Source organism: Papio anubis, chromosome 7 (genome assembly GCF_008728515.1).
Source record: "Papio anubis isolate 15944 chromosome 7, Panubis1.0, whole genome shotgun sequence".
Classification (NCBI taxonomy): domain Eukaryota; kingdom Metazoa; phylum Chordata; class Mammalia; order Primates; family Cercopithecidae; genus Papio; species Papio anubis.
In genome coordinates this window covers 153,868,328-153,889,909 of record NC_044982.1, presented here as the reverse complement: position 1 = coordinate 153,889,909, position 21,582 = coordinate 153,868,328, and the positions used below count along the sequence as shown (strand labels likewise).

The following is a 21,582-nucleotide window of genomic DNA, read 5'->3' as shown; positions in this document are numbered from 1 at the left end:
TTGTTTTAAATTAGGTAAGATAAAGCTAAAGGTATGAACAAGTTGTGGAAGATTTGTGAAAAATTAATCTTGTAAAAGAAATTCTGTGTGTGAACATATTGGCCACTTACCATCATTTTGGCTGTCAAAACTTGGTGCTAAGGCCCTAAGTTTTCGTCGTGTTGTAACCTATCTAAGTGAGAACCTAACCAGAAAGGGGGAATTTTTTTTTTAAACAAAATTATGGGAGGCCCTTGTTTTGGACTGAGCTCATGCATTAGGCTCCAACAAACAAAATCAAACAAAAATGAAGTCGCTTGTGGTAAATGTGACATTATCAAACTGGGACTTTAAGCAAACACATAGATCCTGGACCAGAACAGACCAGGTTTTGTTTTTCTCCTAAAAACAAGATGTTCCAACATAAGGGGATACCCTCTACTCAAGTCCTTGTTCCTACCTTTGCAAAACTCACAGTTCTGTTTCCAGTGGTTTTCAAGACCAAATTACTACATTTACAATGGTGACAGTGACAGCAATGACTAAAGTTTTGGTCAATCTCTCAAAATTGAGAAAATGACCAAAAGAGGGGAATTGTTAAATCAAGTTTAGTCTACAGTTGCCTCCCTACATATTTAAGTTCAGCCTAAAGATTTTTCTATACATTGTGAACTACAACAAGTGGAGGGGTAAACTGACCTTAGCCAACACCTGTGCCAATTACTGAGTTTTGGCCAATAAAATGTAGCCAACTGTCCAAATAAGGCAAACGCTAAGCTATAATCAATCCCATTGTTTCTGTACTTCACTTATGTTTTCTGTACATCATTTTCCTTTTGCTGTCTGTAATTCTTGTTCCACCACATGGCTGCACTGGAGTCTCCCTGATTCTGCTGTGATTCTAGGGGCTGCTCAATTCACAAATTGTTTACTGTTCATTAAACTCCTTTAAATTTAACTCAGCTGAAGTTTTTCTTTTAACACAACCAATACAACCATTTTATTTTTCACTTTTGGTACAGTATTCAATAAATTATATTAGGTATTCAACACTTTATTACAAAATAGGCTTTGTGTTCAATGATTCTGCCCAACTGTTGGCTAAAGTGTGTTCTGAGCAAATTTAAGGTAGGCTTGGCTAAGGTGATGCTCGGTAGGTTAGGCATATAACATGTATTTTGACTGACAATATTCTCAACTTATGATATGTTTATCAGGACATAACCCTATTGTAAGTCAAGGAGCATTTGTATACATATTGTTAAACTTTAAGTTGGAAAATGCTTCCTTAAGACCAGATTTCACTACATAAGGCTTCTGTATAATAAAAGACACCATGAAAAAAAAAGTCATGGCAAGTTAGAGCCTAAGATACCAACATGTACAATGATAAAAGGATTTTATTTAATACATAGAAAGCTTCTTCAAATCAGTAAGAAAAATGACTAAGAACCTCATTTTCAAAACGGCCAAGAACACCAGCAAGCTCATAAGAAATGAAAACATGTCCAACACCACTTATATCAGAAAAACACAAATTTTAAAAAGTGTGATTTTTTAACCCATTACATAGGCATAAATTAAATAAACACTGGTGAAGTATGAGTAATGGGCATTCTTTCTTTGGTTTAATATTCTGAGAGGCCAACTGTGTAGTATCTACCAAGTAGTGGGCCAGGATACAACAATTCCACTTCAAACCTATCAAGGTATGCATAAAAATGAATATACAAGAATTTAATGACAGCATTATTTGCAGTGAAAGATTCTAAGCAATTAAAAGGTTCATTAATACAGGCATAGGTCTATAAATTACTACTGTATGGAATACTATGAGGCCATTAAAATAATGAGGAAGAAGGAGAGTGCTCTGTACGTACTGACCTGGAAAGGTTTCAGTATATGGTAAAAAGCAGCTCATCTTAGAACTTATTTTATAGTATAACCCCATTTGTGTGGAAATAGTTTGTGTGATGTGTCACTCAGTGTACATGTATGCATGAGTGCATAGAAGTGTGTGAGAAGCGATATAAGTAACTGTTCACAAGACCCCCCTTTAAGAAGGCAGAGGGAACAGGGGACACAGAATGAAGGATGATTTTTTGCTTTTTCCTATGTATTTCCATTCTTTGAATTAGGTATGATGATTCCAGGGCATGTTTCTTTGGATTTTTTAGACTGCTTCCTTCTATCCTTCTACCCTTCCTGAGAATCAGATGTGTCCTCTTTAATCAGAATTGAATAAAACAATCCAGGAAAGGCTGAGGTGAATTAGGGCTGGGCTGAAAGAAATGGGGGCCACATTAAAAATGGAAAGAAAAAATAAACACTAAACTGGAAGTCAGAAGACCATTCTTGGTTCCATTGTTACAGTAAGTAGGTAGTCAGACATGAGCAGGGCAGGAGAGGGTCCCCTCCCACCACCAGGATGCCAGGCAACCATCAGGTGATAGTCAGGTGGTTGCGACAGTGCCTCTCAAATAATAACTGGTCACAGCTGGTGCTAGAGAACGGCAGTCTCCCAATAGATATATTAAACACCTGCAACTGGTGATCAGCAGCTTCCTGATAAGATCTCAGGAGTTGGGTGAGTGGGCTCAAGCATGGGCATGAAGAGGCAAAATGGCAGAGTTTCACTGGTTTATGACCGTCCTCTAGAAACACTTGACTGGTAAAGGAAAAATGCCTCAAGCGAGCACATGTACAACTCCAGTAAACACACTGTACATGCAGCCCCTCCTGAGTGCTGGCAGGCCACTGCACATGCTGACAGCCCACTCCAAGGGAGGAATCAGGGGAGAAGGATGCAGGCCCTGGAAGCATGCCAACGTATAAAACCCCAAGTCAAAGGTCAAACACTGCACTTGATCTGTCAAGTAACCCACTTGGCCTTGTTCTAAGTGTACTTTACTTCCTTTTGTTCCTGATCTAAAGTTTTTTTAAATAAATGTTCACTACTGCTCTAAAAACTTGCCTTGGTCTCTCACTCTGCCTTATGTCCCTTGGTCAAATTCTTTCTTCTGAGGAGGAAAGAACTGAGGCTGCTGCTAACACTATCACTAATTAGCAAGTGTGATAACCTTTCTGGACATCCATTTCTCTTCAATAAGGAGAGAGCTAAACGTGATGTTCTTCAAGGTTCCTTCCAGTTCAAAGAATACATGAACACTATATATAACTAGGCTGGTGGCTTGCCTTGAGATTCTAGTTTCCCAACTGCAATGTCTGAAAATACTTGATTTAAAGTATTTTATTAAAATTATCGTCAGCATGTAGCCACTAAAAATGGTTAATATGAAGACTATGGAAAAAAACCACGGAAAACATTCATAGGATAAAAACGTACTTGATAAAAATGCTGGGCTCAACATGGATACAACCATGCAAATACACATGCATAGAATCAAAGACTTAAACACACAAAAAGGAAAATAACTATTTCACCTGTCTGATGTGTTTTTCTGATACCAACCAGTTCTCCAGTATCAACACCAACTCTGTGATGTCAACTGGGTGTCCTACAATTCAATTCAATTCCGACACTAGAGTTAGCATCAGACTCCACAGGTTTACAGGCTCAGCTTCACAATGATACTGACAGGAGGCAGCCAAATGCCAAGGCAGATAGGGGCAGGTCCCTGGTGAAACTGCACCTCCAAGCTAAACACAGTTTAAAGCCTGAAAGCCAAGCTATAAGTTAAATACTTGGACCAGACTGAGAACTTATCTTCCCATTTGGTGCGCTTTCCTCTGATTGATCCCTACTCTTCACCTATTTTATATATACCTACCCTTTTCTAATTGGTTTTCTGCAATGTCATGCCCACCTTTGAGTAGCGTCTTCGCTGTAAACTTTTTTGCATACTCACAAACCAATCAATCAGCATGCATTACCCACTCTGAGTCCATAAAATGCCCCAGACCCAACCACAGGGAGAGAAACCACCTGACTGTGGGAGTGTGGGATCACCCCCACTCCCCATAGTCCCTTTCCTGCTGAAAGCTGTTCCATTGACCAATAAAATCCTCCGCTCTCATCACCCTTCAATCGTCAGTGTGACCTCATTCTTCTTGTGCACTGGACAAGAGCTTGGGACCCACTGAGCGTGGGTACCCTGAAAGCCTTTGCCCTCACTGGTGGAGAGCAGCCACACTGCTGACTGGGCTGCTAATGTACCACCATCCATCGGGCTGCAGACAGCAGAACTCAAAAAGCTAATTAGCACACTAACATTCCCTCTGAGGCTTCGGGGTCACAGGCACTCCTACCTTGAGGTAACATGCCTGGTCTGGCAACAGACCCTGCACGGAAGTTGCTCCTATGTTGGCGCTTGGGGCTGCTAGTCAAACACCGTACTCACTCACTCATGTGCTCACTCAAACAAGGGGCTGAGTGCAGCAGGCCAAGTGAGCAACAAGGCTGTTTATGTCACCTGTGTGCAGGTGGACTGAGTCTCAAAAAGGAGTCAGCAAAGGGTGGTGGGATTATCATTAGTTCTTATAGGTTTTGGGATAGGTGGTGGAGTTAGGAGCAATGTTCTGGGGGCAGGGGGTGGATCTCACAAAGTAGATTCTGAAGGGTGGGGAGAATTATAAAGAACCTTCTTAAGGGTGGGGGAGATTACAAAGTACATTGATCAGTTAGGGTGGGGCAGAAACAAATCACAGTGGTGGAATGTCATCAGTTAAGGCTACTTTCTGTGGATCTTCAGTTGCTTCAGGCCATCTGGATGTATACGTGCGGGTCACTGGGGATATGATGGCTTAGCTTGGGCTCAGAGGCCTGACACATACTACTTCATACTGAGAAGCAAGAGCAATCTATTTCTCAAACCCAATTACCCTTTCCCTCCTCTTCTACATGAAATGGTCACAGTAGAGTAGACAGAGAGAAAGAAAACTAAACACTTTGCAAACATCAAAACGGAGTTGAAGAAATGAGGGATTCCGCCATGAGGCAGACATAAAGCCAATCACAGCTTCCAGAAAATGCAGGCTGAAATTCTTTCCAATAGTTTTTGGTGAAAGCTTTTATGTCTCCGTTATTTAAAACTCTATATTGCTTGATTATTCATAGAACAGTTCTAGCTACTTGTATCTTATATGGAAATACAAAGAGCTGAGAGTAACCAAGCAACAAGGACACACTCTAGCAGGGTATCATAACTGATTACAGAGCTGTAGTTGTAAACCAGAAATACAATTTGAAGCCCTCCATCCCCTGCAACTATCTGAATGGACTCTCTCCTCAGCCATGGCATTCAAAAAATTTAACCTGAATAACTGGTTCAGGCCATGACAGGAAGTGGGGATTGGACGTGCCTCATTATTCCCCTGCAGCATTAATGTCAACACAGACCTTAAGTCTGATAAACATCTATAATCTATTCTCTTTGAAGCCTGCTATCTGGAGGCTTCAACTGCATGATAAAACCTTGGTCTCCACAATCCCTTATCTTAATCCAGACACTCCTCTCTCTCATAATAACTCTTTCAACCAATTGCCAATCAAAATATGTTTGAATCTACCTATGACCTGGAAGTCCCCTCACCCCTTCGAGTTGTCCTACCCTTCTAGATTGAACCAGTGAAAACCTCACATCTATTGATTAATGTATTATGTCTCCCTCAAATGTACAAAAGCAAGCTGTATCCCGATCACCTTGGGTACATGTTGTCAGGTTTTGTGTTCACACAGTCATTAAGATAGTGTGAAACTGGTACAAGGCTAGACAAAGCTACAGAACAGTGGAACAGAATACAGCCCAGAAGGTGAAGGTAGGCTTTTCAATAAACAATTCTGGGTAATTTTGATCTAAAAACAAATTTGACTGTACTTCAACTCATAGACAAAAAAACAAAAAATCAATACCCAGTATATTGTAGCTCTAAAATGACAAATGAAGAACACTAATAATTTTTAAAGATAATTAAAAAATATATATTTTCATGATTGGGTTAGAAAAATAACTTTAAGAAGGCTTAAAATGCCCTAACCAATAAAACCAGATTCATTAGAGTAAAACTGAGAATTTACACTAATCAAAAACCACTATTGAGAGAGACAAAAAATACTTGCAACACACTTAAGCAAAGGGTTCAAATTCAGCATATAAAAATAACTTCTCTACAAATCAATACGAAAAAGAGAGACAATTCATTAAAATTGAACAAGTGACTCAGACAGGCACCCCACAAGAGGATACGCAATGGCCATGAAAAAGTGCTCGGCCTGCCTGGTGATCAACGAAATATCAATTAAAACCAGAATGAGCTCAAATAAGAAAAACCAAACATACCAAACGACACGAATGTGGAGCAACCAGCACCGTCATATGCTGCTGGTGGACGTATAAACGGATGAAAATCCCTTTGAAAAAGTGTTTAGCATCATCTGCTGACACAGAATCCAGATCCCAAAAGAAATGTCTTCCTGCATTTACCAAAAGGCATGTCCAAGGATGTTTAGAGCAATGTTTGTCATTAAAAGAAAAATCCTAGGGAAATTAAATGTAACAGAGTTTAACTGAGCAAAGGAGAATGGGAGAATCAGGCAGCCTCCTGGGCCAGAGCAGGCTGAGAGACCCCAGTGCAGCCTCCTGGGCCAGAGCAGGCTGAGAGACCCCAGTGCAGCCTGGGCCAGAGCAGGCTGAGACCCCAATGCAGCCCGGACCAGAGAAGGCTGAGAGACCCCAGTGCAGCCTGGGCCAGAGCAGGCTGAGACCCCAGTGCAGCCTGGGCCAGAGCAGCTTGAGAGACCCCAGTGCAGCCTGGGCCAGAGCAGGCTGAGAGACCCCAGTGCAGCCCGGACCAGAGCAGGCTGAGAGACCCCAGTGCAGCCTCCTGGGCCAGAGCAGGCTGAGAGACCCCAGTGCAGCCATGTGGCAGAAGAAGATTTATAGTCAGAAAAAGGAAAGTGACATACAGAAAACCAAAGTGAGGTACAGAAACAGCCAGATTGGTTACAGCTCAGCGCTTACCTTATTTTAACACAGTTTGAACAGCTGGCCCCCTTTGATTGCAAGCCAAAACTCAGTGATTGCCACAAGAATAGGCTACCATTTTCTACACCTCCATTTGGGTTATAGTTCACTACGTACATAGAAGCCTTTAGGTTGAACTTAAAATACATAAGGAGGCAGCTTTAGGCTTAACTTGATTTAGCATTATAAGAGCCACAAACTTTGAACAACATCAGTGTCCACCAGCATTAGAATTGGATAAATACACTGTGATACATTCATACAATGGAATACTATAGGGGAATGAAAATAAATGAACTATAGGTACACGTAGCAACATATATGATTCTCACAAGCATAATGTTAACAGAAAGAAGTCAGACACAAAATGAGTCCATTTATATTAAGTTCAAAAGCAGATGAAATTAGGCCAGGCACAGTGGCTCACAACTGTAATCCCAGCACTTTGGGAGGCTGAGGCAGGTGGATCACTGGAGGTCAGGAATTCAAGACCAGCCTGACCAACATGGCGAAACCCCATCTCTAATAGAAATACAAATAAATTAGCCAGACGTGGTGGTGCACACCTGTAATCTCAGCTACTCGGGAGGCTGAGGCAGAAGAATTGCTTGAACCCAGAGGCAGAGGTTGCAGTGAACTGAGTTGGCACCACTGTACTCCAGCCTGGACAACAGAGCAAGACTCCATCTTAAGAAAAGCAGATAAAACTAACCTATAGTGTTAGAAGTTAGGATAGTGGTTTTCTTTGAGGGAAAGGGAAACTGTAGCGACTGGAAGGGGGCAAGAAGGAACCTTCTGTTGTGCTAAAGATGTACTATTTATTGATCTACATTGTGGTTACCTGGGAGTGTTCACTTTGCTATAACTCAGAGCCATACACTCTTGTGTAATTTTCTCTATTTTTGTTATTTTTCTATAAAAACTGGTTTAAAAAAAAGTAGTGCTGCAGTTGGACTTCATAGATACTGTCTTATCTTTACAATAATTGTTTAAAACTATCATTACCCTCATTTTTAGAGACAAGGATGAAAATCCAAAGAAGTAAATTACCCTGCCCCATGTCACAGCTGGCACATGACAGAGCCAAAGCTTCAAACTCAAGTTGAGTTGATGCTCAAACCCATGAACCCTGCAGTAAAAGCAATGCCAAACTTAATTATGTCTTCAGGACTTCCCCGGTCCTACTTTCCCTTCCCTCTGAAATCGTTTTCTACATTCTCATCTCACGTTCTCACCCCCCATCAAGTGCTTCCCTTTATCTTGGGGGGAAAAGTGCTTCAGAGTTTACCTATTGCAACTTTGGGTTTAGTTATTTCTCAGAAATAAGCTGTTCTTTCTACAGAAGAAGAAAAAAATGTTATTTACAATTTCCCATCTGGTTTCTATGGAGAGGGTGTTCTATTTGCTGAGCTAGTTGATGGCTATAAGCACATGAAAAGTGGACTGAGCGGAAGGAACTAAACTACAAGGGAAAAGTTATGATGGAGCTGCTGGGGGAAAGGTGTGGTGGGGCTGGTGGGGGAAAGGTGTGGTGGGGGGGAAAGGTGGTGGGGCTGGTGGGGGAAGGTGTGGTGGGGCTGGTGGGGGAGAAAGGTATGATGGGGCTGGTGGTGGAAAGGTGTGGTGGGGCTGGTGGGGAAAGGTGTGGTGGGGCTGGTGGTGGAAAGGTGTGGTGGGGCTGGTGGGGAAAGGTATGATGGTCATCGTCAGCACGTCATCAGGCTCATCATCAGCATCGCGTAAATCGCGTCATCATCATCGAAAAGCGTCATCAAAATCGTCATAAATCTCTCATCATCATCATAAGCATCTCATCGGCTCATCATAAACTCGGCAAATCAGGCTCGTCGTCGGCATCGTCGAACTCGTCGGCATCTCATCATATAAATCGCGTCATCCGGGCTCATCAAAAATCTCGTCGACTCGTCGAAATCGTCAGCTCATCCGAAATTAATGAATGGGGCTAATTAGAAATTGAGTGGGAGCTACTGGTGTGGTGGGGCTGCTGGTGGAAAGGTGTGGTGGGGCTGGTGGTGGAGGAGGCTGAAGCCAAGATGGTGGAGAGGCCGCTTGGTGGATGATCCAGAGAAGGAACACTTGGTGGCTGACAATAGACAGAGATTTGCAGAAGAGAAGAAAAACGAGGCCACCTGGAGAGAAATTATGAGAAAGACAATAACTATTGAAAGATGTTTGTAAAAATGTGGTATAGAATATGGCATATCAACCTCATTCTAATCTTCCCAAAAGAGGTCTCAAAGTAGACTGAATGCCCTGGTTTTATTTTCTCTAAAACCCAGTCAAACCACTGAAATAACAACTCTTAAAATGAAAAAGTTTGTTCATGTACCTCCCAAAACTTTCATTTACATATACACCATGCATTTTATCACACAAACTGTGGCTCAATGAATGGTAGCTGAATAAACCTCACCTGAACTTTCCAAGAATCCATGGACTAGCAGCATTTTTATTTGCTTGAAATTGCTTATGCCTCATAGCATAAAAAACACCATTCATGCCCTTCTTTGATTCCTATTTGAGGAATCAAAAGAACAGCATGAAACAACCAAGTGAGTTTTTGCAGATGAGTCCAGTGAGCCAGGATGGCCTCATATGCTCTACATTACTGTTCAGGTCCACTCACTTCAGATCCCATAATTTGTAATAACCTGCATAACTTTTTATTGACAAATCATAGTTGTATACCTTTACGGGGTATATGATGTGGTGTTTCGATACAGGCATACAATGTGGTACGATTAAATTAAGCTAATTAACATATGCATCACCTTTTTTGCCTCTAGTTTGTTATGAGACATTTGAAATTTATTCTTAGTTATTTTGAAATATAGAATACATTATTTTGTACTATAATCACACTGGTGCTCAAAAGATCACAAAATCTGTTTCTCCTGTTTATCTAAAATGTTGTGTCCTTTGATCAATGACTCTCCATTCCCTCCGTCCCACATCCCCAGCCTCTGATAACCATCATTTTATTCCCTACTTCCATGAGTTCAACTTTATTAGAGTCCACATATAAGTGAGATCATGCAACATTTGTCTTTCTTGTGCCTGGCTTATTTCACATAGCATAAGGTCCTCCTGACATATCCACATTGGCACAAACGACAGAATTTCCCCCTGGCCTTTTAAGGCTGATTGGTATTCCATTGTGTATATATATCATAGTTTATCCATTTACCCATTGATGAATACTTACACTGATTTAATGTCTTGGCTATTATGAATAGTTCTGCAATGAACATGGGAGTGTAGTTATCCCTTTTACATATTGGTTTCAGTTCCTTTGGATATATGCCCAGAAGTGTGATTACTGGGTAATTTAGTAGTTCTATTTTTAGTTTTTCCAGGAACTTCCATACCATTTTCCATAATGGCCATACTAATTCATGTTTCCACAAAAAATGCTTCTGATCCCATGTAATTTCCTTGTTGGATCTTTAGATACTGGTATACTGGCAAAAAGATTTTTAAAAAAGTTTAATCCATCACTCTTCAATTTGAGACTATCTTTATCTTCAAATTATAATTCCAACTCATAATTATTACATATAATTTATCAATACAGAGTATTAATAAGTTATGTGTATCTTTCAGCAATTTGTAATCTCACTACTGTCATCTGTAAAATGAATGAATTGAACTAAATGACCTAAGTTGTTTGCAGCTCTCAGTTTTTTATATTCTAAAAACTGAGACTCTGTATTTTAATCTCTTGCTTCCACTCTCCTGAGCCAAAGATCTTTACTAATATTTCCTTGAACACAATATGTGATTCTTGAGTCTCCAGTCCCCACTTTCCATTCCTCTCCTAAAAGTCAAGCTTTAGTTCCCATTTATGTTGGGAGAGTCAGTCTCCTCTCTACAGCTCCCAGCTATGTACGTATACTAAGCCGAAGCTTAGCACAATACACTTCACCTCTAGTTTCCCAGTGAACCTTTTTCTGCAACCCAGAACTGCAAGACATTTCTGGTCTTTAGTCTGTACAGCTTCCAATTTCTAGGCTATCACAATCCAATCACTCCATGTAAGTGATGATAGCATGCTATAGGAGTCTATGAAAGATAGTACAATGAACAAACCCATTCCCCAGATGGTAAAAGAGAAAGTCAGGATAATTTGTCTGGACACATAACTTTAAAGGAAAATCCACTGCTGACTAATGCAGCCCGCTAGCTATGAATGCAGAAATTAAAATGCAAATTATAGTAGGCCAATAAAGTAGTATGAGGTATTTACAGCTCTCTTTGACTGGTAAAGCAAGGATATCTGACTTACCGGGAAGGGTGGCAAACAGCTCTCATTTTATAATGAAGGAAATTCAAACGAGAAACAAACCAGAAAACAGGTGGATCTTTATTAAATTGAGGGATGGGTTATTTCTCTATTTAATCTAAAATACTCTAAATAGGGATGTTTCTGAATTGCTCCTAGGTTCTGAGGAAAGTTGTATCTCCTGGAGATGCCACATGTCTGGACAATTAGCTTACTTTCAATAACTACAATGTATTGTGCTAAATTCTCTTCTCTACAAAAGCTATGGTCCTCACACTCAGCAGGGCAGTACATCTGCCATTCCCCAGCCCCCGGCCAGCTCTGAGATGCTGCAGGTAGAGAGAAAAGCTTTTCCAGATGCACACTGACAGAGAAACCACATATGCACAATTCAATTCAGAAAGCATGAGTGTTTTTCTTCAAACTGGTTTCTTTCTCATTCTGTGAGCAATTCAGTCACTGACAGTTCCCTAAATGGTATCATTTTAATTCCAAAAGCATTAACCTCACTTCCCCTGAGGATTTTGAGATGTACATCATGACAATGTATTTTTTAAATTTCTTAATAGTGAGAAATTTCAGGCAGTCTTTCATAATACAAAATAGGAGATGGAGGCGAAAGGAAGCCCAGCTTTGGGTTGAGTGTTTGGAACAGGTTCTTCCTCTGAACCTCGAGCTGTCCACAGATAGCTGTGGGGTGGGGTGGAGGGTCTAAAATATATGCTAAATTCGGTGTCATGTTTTCTTCTGTGGCTTTCTATCACTGCTAGATTTTAAAGGAGTCTAAAAATATGAAGAAGAACTAACCCCGGTAAAACTGAGGGAAGGTACCACAGGTCAGTCCAAATGTGTCCTTCACCCAGTCAAGCCCTGGCCCTGGGGAGAAAATCACCTGCAATAAAGCTAGCATGCTCGAGTCACTAGAGGCTTATGAGCACATTAGACTTCTAAAGAAAACAAATCACAAGAAGCAAATCCATACCATGTATTTGTCTTTGAAAAAATATGCCAGGGAAGATATTTAGAAAAAAATACAAGATATATACGTATACATAAATATATATTTATATGTAAATAGATACTATATATTTAATTTACTGAATGTCAAGAAACTTGGAGTAGTTTTATAAGACACGCTCTTGGTGAAGATACTAAGAATTCTCATTCCTACCTCACACTGATTTATAAATTTAATACAATTCGAATAAAAATTTTGTTTTTCTAGAAGGATGAACATATAAGGAAACCCAAACACATTTTTTAAAAGTATGCAAAAGAAATGGAACCGTCAGATTCTGAGATGTATTGTAATTCTACAGTAAGATAGGGCATAATATACAAACATATCAAAGACAACAGAAAGCCCCCAACAGTCCTAAACAAATTTGGGGGAAATAAAAGTCTGCTACAGAACTAATTAGCAATTTAGAAAAAAAGTGGTCTTCGATCTCTAGCTCAGACTGTATACCAAATTAAATTTTTCATATGAAATGCAGTGATGGAAGGAGAGAAAAAAAGAAGAAGGAAATCTTTCAAGAAATATGAAAACATTGGTAAACTTAGATTAGAAAGTCTTTTAAGCTAAAAGAAGAATCAGAAATTATATAATGAAAGGATAGATTTGATTATGTAAATATTTAAAACTTCCACACAACACAAAATACAGTAAAATTAAAAACAAGTGATAAAAAGTAAAATAACAGTTTCAAAATGGTAATTCTCAGGGATAGGTATTTAGTAAGAAAAAACAACTATGGCAACATGGTAATATACATCAGAAACCTTAGAAAGACGTATACTCTTATGTACAGCAATTCTCCCTGTCAGCATTTATCCTAAGATAAAATACTTCTACACAAAGACTTACAGTACTATTATTTATAACACATCATGTATAACTGAAATAAATTTTTATAATTAGTAAAAATCATTTGAAGAGTTTAAATTAAAAAGTAGTCTATAATGATTCAAATTTTTATTTTTCAGTATTAAATTCACATAGGCCTATCGTGTTTCAAAATATTGACAACAGTTTCTCTGAAATAGAATCATAGAAAGTTTCTTTTGCTTCACGACTTTTCTGTGTACCTTCAAGTTTTATTTTATTTTGTAATGTAGGGGAACATTTAAAACCCTATGAGAGATTTTCTGAGATCAGTAAACAAACCCTTCATATTAAGATGAAGCAGGAATCTACAGAGCAAGCCTCTAAATAATAGCCGTCATATTTTCTATGAACTGATTATACTAGAAAATACAACCCTCCCACAGGATGATAAAAACGGAAGTTTGTCTTTGTGCCCTTGTACTGAAATCCCGTGTCGTGCGGTATGACAATACCAGCACGTGTGTGCAGATTCTTCTCCAGGAGGGCTTGAGAAGCCTGTCCGCCCAGGGCCTGCCGGGCACTCACGGTGGCAGTGTAACCGTGCAGGAGATCTCCTGCGTGCGCCCAGGGCCTGCCGGGCGCTCACGGTGGCAGTGTAACCGTGCAGGAGATCTCCTGCGTGCGCCCAGGGCCTGCCGGGCGCTCGTGGTGGCAGTGTAACTGTGCAGGAGATCTCCTGCGTACCTCTCCAGGTGTGCGCCCTTTCTGGGCCCCACTGACAGGCCTGAAATGACAGGCTTAAGTGCTCCCGGTCTGCTGACTTCTCTTTGGGTTTGGCCAATGGGAATGACGGTGGGGGACCAGAGAATGGGATGAGAAGAGATCAGGCTGTCTGCCCTCAGCATCCAGCCTGGCATGTCACTACGGACCGGCGGCACCTCCCGGCTGAGGGCTGCAGGTCCTGCCCAGCAGTTGTCTCCACACCACTCAGCCTCCCTCTTAAGTTCTAGCTTCCGATAGCCACTCCTACTCTTGCCCCTTCAGGCCTAGGTGTGGTAAAAGCTTGTTCTTGGTACTAGCCCCAGAGTAGCGCTCTTACTGCTTTTCCTAAACCCCGTCTGTACCTTTGTGACAGGTCCCTAATAACCTCTCCTCAAATCACTCCATTTGAGTGCCAGCTGATTCCTGATTTGTACGACCCTCATTCATACAGTCATATACGTAATTACCCTAGAGAAAACAAAGTCAAGTGCATTTGGAATAAACAAAGCAAAAGGAAAAAAGTGACCTAACGTTGTTTAGGAAATTTTCCATTCAAGTTTGGGTTAAACAGAAGTTCAGCCCTATGCTACTTCTGTGCTTCAATTACCTAGAACATCCTAATGCTTTCTTTACCGCTGTGTCTGAATTGCTCTGCTTAGAGGGAACAATCATTTTCCACCCTTGTGCTATTCACTTTTATACAATTATGATTTTTGGAAAATCAAATGTGGGCAAGAAGACTTAAATCACTATCCATATTTTCATCAAGGATATGAGTTTTCATCCTGGAAGTCAAACACCACAGAAAGAAAATGCTGTGAAATAACCAATGCCCTGCAGAGTCATAAGCAGCAACTGTGTAAATGAAAGCTAGAAATGATCTCAAGATTCCACTGCCAGTGTGTTCTCAATCACTGGAGTAATCTGATATTATGGGAAAACCTACCGAACCACCCAACTTTGATCTGTTCATATCTATCAATGAAAGGAACGGAAAAAAGCGTTTTTCTATAACCGGATAGATAGACAGACCTTAATACACACACACTCCTAATAAAAACAACAACTATAAGCCATGTATAGGTAATCTCTAAATATCAGGAAGAAGACAAAGAGGTTTCAGGGATATATACAGACATATGCAATTCTTAATATCTCATATACCCATCCTCTAATGCTTTGGTGTCATTTTACAGTTCATGTGAAACTTTCACTTAAATAGTAACCATATCTAGATTCCCATTTCATTTAAATAAATTCAAGTAAAGTTCCTAAGCAGGTTTCCAGAGAGTTAGGTTGCTTTAAAGTTGGCCATGCATTAAATAAAGCTTTGTCTCACAAAAGTGAACGAGTAACTGATATGGTATCTGTACATTCACTCTGCACAAGGTTCCTTTATCTCCAAAGCATTACTCAAAGACAAACAACAAATCAGATTACAGCTTTAGAGAACCATGCTCTGCCTCTTCTAGCAACACTGCCAGCTCACAAAATTGTATGAGGACCAACCACCGGCTTCCTGAGGGATTTGCAATCTGCCTTCTCCATCAGGTCCCCCAAGGTTCTCCTGCTTCACACACATGCCCCCTTTCATTCATTCCACTGCATTCATCTTTCAGCTTTCAGAGGCTCGTTAACAATAAGCGTGCAAAGGTTCACTTTAACAGCAAAACCAAAAAGAGAGCCTTCGGCATTACATTTTATAATGAAACAAAACCCCAGATTCTGAGAGTCAACTAAGCCAGAACTAAAAGCCATTGCAGGAAGAGATTCATTCCTGGGTCCCTAGCTTCTTTTCACATTACCTGCTTCAGTGTACTTCAGTCCCACTTTTTCTTCTGTGTCTTTTGTCTTTGGGGGTGGCCAGACAGCTTGAAGTCTGCCAGGAGTCCTGTCATCCTGCTCAGTCGGGCTGTGGTCAGGCTGTGGAAAGAGCAGGCAAATAAGAAGTGAAATGTAGTCAGAGCCAATTAATTCCTGAAAAATGACATGCTAACCCTAATTCTGAAGGTAATTTTAATGGCCAGTTGCACATTGCTCTCATTCACTGTAACTGAGATATCTTTCCATAGTGTGACCCTTTTCCCGAAGTATAACATGATCAGTTGAGGTGAAAATTTCAAACAACGAAAAAATCCTCGAGGCTAAGTATGTATCACACAACCCTTAAAAGATGATTTTTATTAATTTCAAAAAGCACAAATATACTTTGACCTGAAGATACAGACATAAAGGTACTACACCGAAGTACATTTATAGGAATGTTTACAAATGTGTCCCAGACTCCAGGATTATTTAACATAAAGACTAACTTCATGAACATCAGTGGTAGACCAAGACACACTTTTTCAAACATTCCACACTGCTAAATTTCCTTTTCTTCCTATAAACGAATGAATGAGATTACCTTCATATTCCAGTCATTTTTCTATGGGTTGATTTTTACAACTAGGAGAATGCTACATTGTGCTCGGTTTTTTAACTGCAATCTGAGAAATTTTGCCAAAGACTTTCATTTTTAACATTCTAACTGAATATTTTAAATATATAAAAGGAACAATAATCATACACTGAACTGATATTAAGCAAGAAATTCTATTTATTGTTCTTACGATCGTTTAAGATCTACTGGACAGGTACTCGCTCATCTTTAGAAATTACCTGAGTTAGTTTTCTTTGAGTAATAACAGCTTCCATTAATTAGATGCTTCTCATGCACTGCCTTTGTTTAATTCTCGTAACCACCATATACCCATTTTATTTTCCTCATTTTGCACATGAGGAGATTGAGGCTTGGAGATTATTAAGGTTACCCAGCCAGTAAATGGCAGAAGTAGAATAAAAACCCAGGTCTCATTCTAAATCCAGTGCTCAATCTGGAAGCCTTCCATTCGATGTGGAACACTCTAATCACACCACGAACACCTATTCTGCCAAATGGTAGACTTTCAAAGAAATGATACAGTTTCTGCGGAGGTATAATTAAGTGGTGAGGAAACCCTGAAAACTTGGGCTATACTTCCATCTTGCATCACTTCCTCATGCTACTTAGTTTTATCAGGGCATTTACCATCAACATTTAAACTCACGGTGACAGTTACCCTTTTCCTACCTGCACATCTTTATGTATATCCCTCTTGTAATATTCCAGATAAAAATCAGGAAGCATGAAAAGCACTTCCGGCTAACTCCGTACTCCTTACAGGACAACATAATTTGACTATAATCCTTTTCCACCTAAAAGAATCACTAACAGGCAACTAGGATTCACTTTGGGAGGAAACCTGGAAAGAAATACAGCCGCACCATATTTTATATTAAAATGCAAAACCCAATTCTACATACACTTTTGGAATCAGAGGGGCCATCCGCTGGCTTTGACTTGGAACGTTCAAACACAGCTCTTAGCGACTCCTTCTCGTGTCTCATCTTGCGCTTGAGAGCTTCCAGCTCAGAGGTGTCGGCTGTGGTCCCCTTTCTGGGGGGCCGGATGAATAAGGCTTTAAAAGCCTCCAGGGCCGTCTCTGGTGGCTTTGGCTTGATCTCACCACCCTGGGTTGGGGCTACTCCAGGGCCACTCTCGCTCTCTTGATCCGCGTTGCAGCCCATCTCTTCTCTCCTGGGTGACTCAGGGTCTGCTCCCTTCGGTTCAGTTTTGGGTATGTCAATGTTGAGCAGCAGAGAGAGCTGCTCTAGGAGAGTGGGAGTGGCCTTCGGCTCAGCTGCTTTCTCCTCACTCTTCACTGTCTGTGGCCCTGCCTGCACTAAGGACTTCTGCACAGGCTGGGTCAATTTGAGCAAAGCTAAGTCCCCATCCTTCGGTTTAATTTCAGTGATGGTCTCTCCCCCCTCAGCGGTAGCCCCCTTCTTCAGCACACGAAGCCCACTGAAAAAAGCTGGAAGTTGGAATGACTTCTCTCCAGAGGTTTCTTTTTTAGAAGAGGCACTCTCAGTGACACCAACACTCGAATTCTGGCTTGTTACTGCAGGTAGGACTCGGGACCCTTCTTCTCCCACCTGGCCCTGGCTGGGGCGATACTCTGTCTGAAGACCACCATTGCCAGCTTCCAGTCTGCTGCTTATCTCAGGTGGAATCCTCTGAGGATCTTCTGCACAGAGCTCTGCACCATTCATCTCCCCAGTGACAGTATCTTCCCTGAAACCTCCTGGGTTTTCCTGGGACTCCTGAGATGGCTCAGATAAAACAACACTAGGGGACTTTGGGCCATGGGTACTGCTTCCCTCCTCTGGCTCCTGGCCACCATCATCGGAGTCGGAATCACTGGTGGTGTGCACAAGGGTCCCACGAACACAAAGGACATCGTCCTTTGTCCCTTTCCAAGTAGAGAGGGGAAGCAGCTCTTGAGCCAAGAGAGATGTCCCTGCTTCTTTTCTCTGACTTCCCTCTGATTCTGTCTCCACCCTTGCAGTTTTCTCATCATTTCCGAGGTCAGGTGAAACCTGAGACTCTGCTTCCCGTGGATCCAAGCCATTGCTGGGATCATCCTGCTGAGATGTGGGATCCGGGTCTAAACTGTGGAATGCTTTCAGCACAGCATCTTCCTCTTCTGGATTCACAGATTCCAGCTTACTCGTAAACCCAAACAGGGATTTCATAGAGAACTTACTCAGGATCGACTGAGCCACTTCAAGTCCGGCTTCAGGTTTTGCGGGTTCTGAGACATCACTGCCAGCCAGGGAATTATCAACGTTCTCCATGTCTCAGTAATGCCCTTGGTGGAAGTTCTGACTTGCGTTACCTTCTCCCGCTCTCTCAGTTTATCCACTCCATCTGCTCTTAATTCACAGGACAGAGAGCAATGGGAACCAGGAGTTAGGCTGTCAGCCACACAGCAAACACACTTGGTCTCTTTCAAGTCACTGCGCCCTCCTTCCGGTTTGTGCGATGATGGTACGCCAGGGCAACTGGGAAAAGTCTGTGGAGTCTAAGCCCAGAAGCAGCCGAGACCGCGTACCTTACTACACACGGACCCGGGACGCTGCTCTTCTGAAACTTCCGTATTTATTCCCGGGGACAAAAGCCTTTTTGTCATAGGGAAAGTCAGCCTGCCCTGTAATCCCAGCCCAGGACTTCACGAGGAGCTCCGCCCCAGGCCGGCAGTTCTCCTGGTGGCATTCAACTTCCTCATTGGTGAGCAAGTGAAGGCTTCTGAAAGTGCTGAGCCGGCAGGCTGATTCTGAAGGAACTTAAGCCACTGCCCGGAGAAGCCTAAGGGAATCAGAAGTGAATCAGCAGAAAATGACTGAAATACTTCTGACACAGGCCTTTTTTTTCATCTGGATTATGATCAGAGAGGCCTGGGGCATCCAGGCCAAAAAACTAGCATACACCCAGATCAGCAGCCACTTACAATGCAGCAATCAAGGAAACGAATTAAAGAAAGCAATAGATCATCTCAAAAGTGCCTAGAACTCTCAAAGCAGTTAATTTACTGCCCTTTAAGCTTTTTTTTTTTTTTTAAGTGCTTTCTTCCGCTTCCCTGCAGGTTTCATCTGGAATGCAGATTTTAGCTGCTAAAGCCCGTGAGGGAAAACCCACACGACTGGTTTCAGATGACTGCTGTTTTAGCTCTGCCCTGGCTGTCTCAGTGCTCTACAAACAGGTACTAGGCAAGCACGCCCACCACACCCAGCGTCCACCAGCAACACGGTGGCAGAGTAAACAGCCCAGGCTCGGCAGGAATGATTACCCTCTACACTCCCTGTGTCAACCGCAGGCTTCTTTCTGCTCAGCAGCTGTGACTTCCCGGCTTCCTTAGAAATCCGGGCAGCAGCAGGACACCCCTTTCCCCTTTGGTGTCCCAGCCAACTAAATGAAACCCGGCATGACACAGTGTAACACACAACCGACCCTATTAGACAAAACAATGCAAAGATCCCCAAGGATCCGCATCCCCCTAAAGGGCAAAACATGTGAAAAGTCTCTATCAGTCAGATCTCTATCACAGACCCAATTTGCCCGAACAAAAACAGGACAGACAGAACAACCTCCAAACATCAGCCCAGGGTAGTTTCTACCACGCTATTCATATGCTGGGAAGCTGGCACCAAAGAATGGGGGTAAAAACTGCAGCCCTGTTTCCTAGCTGCATAGCTGCCTCTTGGGACAGCTGCCTGTCTACCTGAAGGGCTCAGCGTTTTTCAAATCCAGTCCCACTCAGCAGGCATGCAATCAGTGCCTGGGATGGACAGGACACTGTTCTGGATGGAGAGGCAAATCAAACTGGCTTAACAGTAATTGCCATCTCTCTTTGAGCAAAGGTCCAAGACGACTGCGGTCAAGTGTTAAACACAAACAGTAATTCCTTCTGCAAAATGGAAATGGTAGCCATAAGGAAAATGACAGTCTTGCTTTATCTGCAAGAAGGGGTGGCTACATGTCACATACCGATAACTTGAGCTATGTTCTTCAGTACTAAAAACAATCTAAGTATTAATACTGAGAAATTCTGATTCAAAAACACATTTCTAGCAACGTATTCAAAAGGAACGCTCACACAGATAAAAACATATCATTGCATCCCACCAACCACCAAGGGAAAGTAAAACACTTTCTAAATCTTGATTTGATCTTGTGTTTTAAACAGGTACTTCTCTGTTTGCTCCTGATCATAGTGTTTTCGGGGATTATTAACTGAGGCACACTTAATCAAAAAGCCATCGGGACACTGCAGAAAAATTCTATGGTGTCTTGTAAGTCTCAGAACAAGCTTCTTGTCTAGAGGAAATACCCATTGATTAAAATCAGACATCTGCTTCTTCAAGACTGTAGAAAGAAGAAATCATCACAACTACAGATCATAAGATCAGTCTTTTTTTTTTTTTTGAGACAGAATTTCACTCTTCCTGCCCAGGCTCTAGTGCAATGGTGCGATCTCTGCTCATCGCAACCCCTGCCTCCCAGGTTAGAGTGATTCTTCTGCCTCAGCCTCCCAAGTAGCTGGGATTACAGACATGTGCCACCACACCCGGCTAATTTTGTATTTTTAGTAGAGACAGGGTTTCTCCATGTTGGTCAGGCTGGTCTCGAACTCCCAGCCTCAGGTGATCCACCCACCTGGGCCTCCCAAAGTGCTGGGATTACAGGCGTGAGCCACTGCGTCTGGCCTAAGATCAGTCTTCTTACTAGCAATGCAGATCATCCAATTCTAACATGGCAGGGGGCAGTGGGAGATTGCACGTATTTGGTCTTTTTGTTTTTATGAACTGAAAAGACTCAGTTTTCTCAGACATAACTAATTCTTGATTTCTGGAATAAGCTTCCAGGCCCCTCTATAGATTTGGGCAAAATATAACAGATGCTGGAAGGGGCTATTGACCCTTCTGCACCATGGCATGGAGCAGAATTATAAGGTTTCAGTATCCCCTCAATACTCACAGATGCCAACACAATTCCACGGAAAGTGGGTCAAGTCTTTGGTCCCAGGAGATTATTTGATTTCATTCCCTTGGCTCTAGGTAAGTAAGGTATTATTAGGCTCATTTTTAAAGGCAAGCAACCATAGCTAGAGAAGGTAACTTGCCAAACTTACACAGCCAGTAAGTGGAGAATAACATCATCTAATATTTAAGGGCTGACCATGTGCCAAGCACAGTTTTAGGTGCTCCACACATATTAACTCATTTAATACAGATAACAACCATATTGTGAATTGTTATTATTATTCTCTTTTTCCTGCTAGAAGACTGAGGCACAGAAAGATTAA

General features: G+C 41.7%; 1 protein-coding gene across 8 annotated transcripts in view; it reads right to left on the bottom strand.

The window, feature by feature from the left end:
* Positions 1-21,582, bottom strand: part of FMN1 (formin 1) — a 419,748-nt gene that overhangs the window by 277,378 nt on the left and 120,788 nt on the right. For 6 of the 8 annotated variants that reach the window (XR_004185219.1, XM_031668862.1, XM_009209842.4 and 3 more), the window contains one exon: positions 15,661-15,778. The exons of 1 other annotated variant lie outside the window; for it this stretch is intronic. Coding sequence is in view for 5 of the 7 variants with exons in the window: in XM_031668862.1 (XP_031524722.1) it covers positions 15,661-15,778 (118 nt within the window). In the remaining 2 variants the exon portion in view is untranslated. Of the gene's footprint in view, positions 1-15,660; positions 15,779-17,200; positions 20,745-21,582 lie in introns of those variants that run through there. One more of the 8 variants, XM_031668865.1, reaches the window with a different exon arrangement.